At 45.5% G+C, this 6,291-nt stretch overlaps 1 protein-coding gene and 1 long non-coding RNA gene across 2 annotated transcripts; one reads left to right on the top strand and one right to left on the bottom strand.

The window, feature by feature from the left end:
* Window positions 1-214: 214 nt before the first annotated feature.
* On the top strand, window positions 215-3,849 carry LOC127318693 (uncharacterized; the record flags this gene model as incomplete). Its single annotated transcript, XM_051349165.2, has 11 exons — window positions 215-853; window positions 947-1,099; window positions 1,253-1,522; window positions 1,667-1,865; window positions 1,978-2,055; window positions 2,176-2,530; window positions 2,619-2,814; window positions 2,916-3,014; window positions 3,157-3,413; window positions 3,515-3,590; window positions 3,700-3,849. Coding segments are annotated over 11 exons (2,472 nt in total), but the record flags the coding sequence as incomplete, so codon positions are not given.
* Window positions 3,850-4,681: 832 nt separating this feature from the next.
* LOC127318694 (uncharacterized) lies at window positions 4,682-5,280 on the bottom strand. Its single transcript, XR_011748387.1, has 3 exons — window positions 5,181-5,280; window positions 4,997-5,072; window positions 4,682-4,892 (listed from the first exon to the last, which is right to left on the bottom strand). It is a non-coding gene; the product is annotated as an uncharacterized lncRNA (long non-coding RNA).
* Window positions 5,281-6,291: the final 1,011 nt, after the last annotated feature.

Below are 6,291 nucleotides of genomic sequence, written 5' to 3'. Positions count from 1 at the left end.
GCATTTTCCCTTCATTTTTAACTACATCCTCCTCACTCATTTCTTCTGCCATCCAACTCCCCATCGTTTTCTTCATTTTTTTGCAGCAATGTCTGAATCCGGAAGCTGCGACGATGACACCAGCAGAGTTCGTACTCCATCTGCCGCCCGTGCAACCAGATCCGCAGGCGACCAGTACAGGCAAGACAAAACCCCCAATCTCACCTCTCGTTGCTCAGTCAAGCATGCGTTCGAGGTTATTCAATGGTTCTCAGACTTCAAGAGGTGGTTAGTTAGTGAGATAGGATGGGCTGGCATGTTAGATGTACCTTTTCTGCAGAAGCTTAATCTCAAATTCAGCGCCTGGATAATGAGCCGTGTAGATGTACACAACAGATCCATTGTAATCACAGACAAGAAGATACTTAAGTTCTGGCCCCAGGATGTGTCCAAGGTTTTTGGTATCCCACATGGCCCCCGAAATGTTATTGGCAGGGATGCTACCATCAGGCCCGACGCCATTGAGTTCATCAAGACCACGCTAGGCATGAACCAGGCAGGAGCCCATAGTCTTAAAGCTGCAGAAAATTTCCTTATCAGGGAGATCACAGAGGACTCTAGCAAGATTGAGAAAGATTGCTTTCAGATTGCATTTGTTATCTTTGTCATGGGCCACATATTGGCACCGTCAAGTAAATACGATTATGCCACCATTGATTTCTGGGGAGCCCTTGCTAACACTGAGAACATAGCCCAGTTCAACTGGGGCGAGTACATCATCCAGTCCCTACTTGACGCTGTGGACAAGTACAAGAGAGATGTTAGGAACCAGGCACAAACCATCAACCTGTTCGGGTGTCACCTTTGGCTGCAGGTTTCTTATTTTTCATTCCTATATACTTTTTATCTGTACGTATTTATTTTTTCATGTACTCCATAATGGACATGCCCCGCATGATGACGATAGGTATTCCTTCTCGACAATCTGGACCTCGGAATTTTCAACAAGAGACACGACGACCTACCACGGATTAAGGTATTCGACCAAGACTGGCTGAGGAGAACTATCACCATGGCCAGCGACTTAGGGAAAGGACCAAATTCTTACACTTCAGCGCCGGTATTACACCACACACAGATTCTTTTATATCCACTGCAAAATTCTGCTGCTTTAAATTTTTATTGGTTATAATTCATGCATACCTATACTCAACCATGCCTCCTTCACACAATATGACAACAAAGTTTTGCTAAATGGATGGTAACCGTGCAGCTAAGGTCGGCGGAGTCAGTCTGCTACACCCGCGCTTCGGTTCGCACCACAGAAGTTGCACCTGACAGAATAGAGACCGCATTCGGAACATCTACCCTGGATAATGTTCCCCTCGCCGTTCCAGAGCCTCAACCCCACGAGTCACTCCGCGCTGTCACGCCGAGGCCATTATATGTTGCTGCAGACAGTACACCCATCCATTCGACACAGTCGCTTAACATTGGACCCATTGACTTTTCGAACTACTTGAAGCGACAGTACCCGAAATTGGTAAGTTTTACACATTTGTTATATGATATACCTTTTTTCGATTTGAACCTTCCTCAGCTCAATGAACTCTCCTCGCTGTTTCGTAACTCAACCATCTGAAATTCAACTAACGTACCGCTCTTTTTCTTGTGTAATCCCCCTCAGATGGCTGACCCACTCACCCTAATGCTGAAAGAACATAACGCGAAGGCCTTCTCACATCTGCACACCGCTAGGTCGAACATACTCAACGACATGTTCAAGTTCACGGACAAGTTGATGGCACACCTAAGCCAGAGGTGTGTTTGCTGCCAGGCAAGGGGTTTCACCGACTGCCCCCTCGTACCAACTGAGGGTGAATCCGGTCAGTTTTTTTTCACAGCGAACATAATATTTTTGCCAATGCTCGCATTCCCATAGACAATCAATTTTTTTTCCAGCTCGCCAACTAATTTGTTTCCTCCCGTTCATGTCAGCACCCCCAGCCGATTCGCTGCGCACGCCAGTCAACCAAAAGTTGAGTGGAGTGAGGCTGGACCTTTCCGACGCGGAAGGTACTTCCGATTTTTTTAGCTGCACTCAACCCTTTTTGCTGCCTTAATTCCTTTGCTCCCGCAGAACCTTCTTCGATACGTTTTTTTACAACTCTTCGTACATTTTTCTTCTGTTTGCAGATAGCACTACTAGAGGTTCCGCGGGATCATCGAAGCGACCTCCTATCCCTCCTGAATGTGTTGTCAGCACCAAGAAGAGTAAAGCCGGTTTCCTGCAACGGGACACCATCAAGGATCAATGCCTGCTTATTTACACCAAGACCGAATCGCTCTACAACGCGGCCGACCAGGATCCTCAACAAGCTGCTGTATTCGGCCAGCTCAGCCATGAACTACCTAAAAGGCGGTCTGTGCTAAGTGGAAGTTTCGCGAAAAATCCCTGGAGAGCTGGCCGGATCCCTCCGCAACAACCGGGCGATGTCGCTACTGATCTGGAGGCTTCAATCAAGACCACTCCCCCCGCAGAGCTGGAACGGTACTTCCGCAACGCACCATCCGTTTTCATATCTCGTAACCATATAGTTTCCTTTTTTATTCACTGAATGCATTTACCTGTCAACCAGATTCTGGTTTGTCCACGACACACCCCGCCTTGTATGTGTTAGCGGGAATGATGTCCTCCAGCAGCTGGCTGGTGAACACACACTCGAGCATGAGTTGTCATGTGCATTACTCAGGAGGTACAATCAGATTGACTTCGAGTACAATGACGATTGCCCTTACCTTAACTGGAGGCACATCCTGGAGACAGATTTTGCGGTTCGTCAGCCATAACCACAGCCTTACCCTATACCACTTCAACCTTTTTTTTTCAGCCCTTCTTCTTGCTGCTGTATCATTCACAATGGCCTTTTTTTCAGACCACAGTCCTGTCTGGAAAAGATTACCTGCGAGCAATCTGTGTGCAGAATCAGTTCTTTGGGAAGCACATCCGGCATTCCATTGCTTGTTCTCAATATGTAAGCACCCGTCCTAATTTTGGTCACTAACACCAAACTCTCTTTTTAATTATGTAATCTCACCTGCCATTCTATACCGGGCAATTCCGAAATATTATTACTTCATCCTCATCCCGTCCCCCCATGTTTTTGCCTACTCAAGTACTTTGCACCAGCTATTCTCGAGGATGGATGGGTGTTATACATGTGGGACATGGTCGCCAAAGTTACCCATGTGTTAGATCCATTGGCCGGTGCCAGAGGTCCATCCAGCGAAAGGAAAGAAATGCATGAGTGGGTATCGTCAAGGCTGCACGATGCCCTGTTCGAGTGTTTTGCTGAATTCTTTGCAGGATGGCCTACGGCGAAGGACAACTGGGGGAAAATTTATCCTAAGATTGTAGACACCACCTTCACAAGGTCCGGTCGCAACCACTAACTTTTCTCCCGTACATACTCCGGCTCGATGCCCCCCAAAATACCGTTCCATAATACTAGTGCCACATCCATTTTTCCACTAGGTACGAGTCCGGCCTCGCCATTCTGCACCTTCTGAGATACTACGACGGCGAGAAACTTATATCACCTATAACCAAGGTAACGATGTTTCATCTACTTGTACAACAAGATTCACTCATAACCTACTCCCGGAGAACATGATCAAACTTTTTCAACACTCAAATTGCATTGTTTATATCTTTTGCAGAGGAACCTTCATAAAACAAGGCTTGCTTCCCTACACGAGCTTATGAAACTCCGCGAAAACAGATCGCCCCTAGCTGGTGATGCACTCTGGGCTGTGTTAGCACCTAGCCAGTTCAGCTTCGGTGATTTCCTGGATGAAGTGGACACTTGAAAACCCATGGCCCCTGTCTACTGCTGATATACGCTTGTAGGCTTCATCCTGTAATCTCGAATTCTAGTGCCATCTATCTTTTTAGGACGCCTGGTTTGGATTTAGACCAGACCTGTCTGTAATAAACTACATCAACCACCAATGTCTACAAATGTTTTATCCTGGAATGAACTATCTATGTGCACACCATTTTTATTTTGTCATCACATGTAAGGAGCTCGCGAGCTTTGTTCTAAGTTATGTCGAATTCGACGATAATGATACTATCTTATCCGAATTTCCCCTTACAACGGGAAGCTGATCCTTAATCCACCGCACCGATATAGGTTACTTTGTTCAACTCTATTTTTTATGTCTACTTGGCAGGTCCCTAGCTCCAGAACATCAATTTGTCCATCTTTTTTTTCAACAACTACTCTATTCTTGTGTTTGTCAGTTCAATCTCAACAATACACAAACTCGCCAAGCTTCCGACAGCAGCTTCGGACAATCAACTAATCCAGGCGCCATCGTCAATAATAAGGGCTCCGTTCATTGGGAGCAGCAAAGTTTGTTTACATCATCGAAAAAACAAGATTAAACCCGAATGTCCACAAACATTTCTTTTCGTCGTTGGCCACATGACTGACATCAACCAAAACACCAAAATGTAGCTCCACACGGGAACTACCCAAGCCCTGCCGCATACACATGGTATCTTCTTTATCAGCTAACCAAACCTGGGTACTCCTAAACGCCGTGGAACCGGACCCCCGAACAAACCAAAATGCGATCCTAGTCCGGGGAGCCTCAATGCCATCCCACAAAGCGAACCCGCCCGCACCCCCCGATCTGCAACTTCGTCTTAGTGTGCTTACAAACCGATTAAGTTCTTAGTCTAACACTGATATAATTTAACTTCACATAGGCCTAAAGGCAATAGCTAAGGTCATCCGGATCGACTAGATGACAATCTGGATCATGAAGTCAGGAAGGTCTCCAGCATTCCCCTTCATAGTGGCAAGCTGGTATGCCATGGTCTTGCGAAGGTACTCTATCCGCTCCTGCACCAAAGGTTCACATAATTCGCCTTGTTAGCCATAAAACCGAAAACATTTTTCTCTCTATATTTTTTGTGCATGTATGATTCGAAAGAAAACTTGCTTACATCACTTAGGATTGACCTCAGATACAGCCCGTTGAACTCTCGAATGTAGTGTACGATGTACACTCCGCTTTGTTCACTGTTTTCGGTGGCAGAAATGGTTAGTTCCTAATCAATCACACAGGACATCTTAACCATTCCCCTCATAACACCAATTTTAGAAAAAAATCATGCATTTCTCGCGCACCTGCTGCAGTTGAAGTGTGCGCCTGCATGGTACTTGATTTGCCAGTTGCTTGCATTTACCTCCCAACCTGGTATGTTCTCGTTGATGCAACGAACCAGCCCGAAAAGTGTTTTTTTGCTAATGCCTCGTGCTTCTCACGCATCACTTCTTCTCCATAGAATGTCGTCGTAGGATCCATCACCAACAAGTGCTTGCTTTCTGGATCAAACACATACAGCGACCAGCTCTGAAGCACTTCCAGCGGCATCATCAGCTGCACATATTCATTGAAAACACAAACAAAAAATTTGTTCAAACCACATGCACCAGGTTTTTTTCATTACTAAATTTCGGTAAGTACATTTATATCCAGCCGAGCATTCACCTTCTTCACATTCTCTAATTTGTATCCTATTTCATCAGACGTCATCATGCTCCTCATGAATGCATAGTCTATATACCTTGTATCAACCCCCATCAAATGTTTCTGAAAGTTGTTACCAAAGAGTTATGAGCAAAATCATTTTTTTTTGGCCAACATTTTGGGGCCTCAAAACACAAACTGCATGCCAGACTTAGCTTGCATATACTCACCGCAAATCTGGGGTCGAAGATGTGGCGCCAGCGAGCTGCAGAATATCCATACACCTTGAATTCCAGCACCTTCAGAAGCCTGTGCACCGCTGACCAGCCAACAAATGTAATCTTGCCACCTGGGCCAAAATCAATCTTGAAGTCCCAGCCTGTCAGATGGATCGTTGTAGGTACACGGTGTTTGAACCATTTCCTGAAACAATCAGCACTCAGTTTTTAAGGCTAGAATGAGTAAAATTTGCCACTTTTTCCTAAATCCAACTAATTTCAGCTTATTTCTAGTTCTCATTCAAGCGGAAATTAACTTTCCATCTAAGGGAATCATGTTTTGTTACCTGTCTAGCTCCCTTTCACTGCACGACATCATATTGTCAACAAACTTCAGGACTAGGCTTCCAAGTGGCTCCTCGTGACTCAGCCCATATGTTGCAGGAAAGTTCTCTCCAATTTCAGTCTTTACACGAACTCCATCAGGAACCGTGAATTCAAATCCTGTAACAGAAACTGATGGACCCCCAACGCTGTAGCGCGATGCTCC

Source organism: Lolium perenne, chromosome 7 (assembly GCF_019359855.2).
Source record: "Lolium perenne isolate Kyuss_39 chromosome 7, Kyuss_2.0, whole genome shotgun sequence".
In the NCBI taxonomy this organism is placed as follows: Eukaryota; Viridiplantae; Streptophyta; class Magnoliopsida; order Poales; family Poaceae; genus Lolium; species Lolium perenne.
This window is presented reverse-complemented; position numbering and strand designations above follow the sequence as displayed.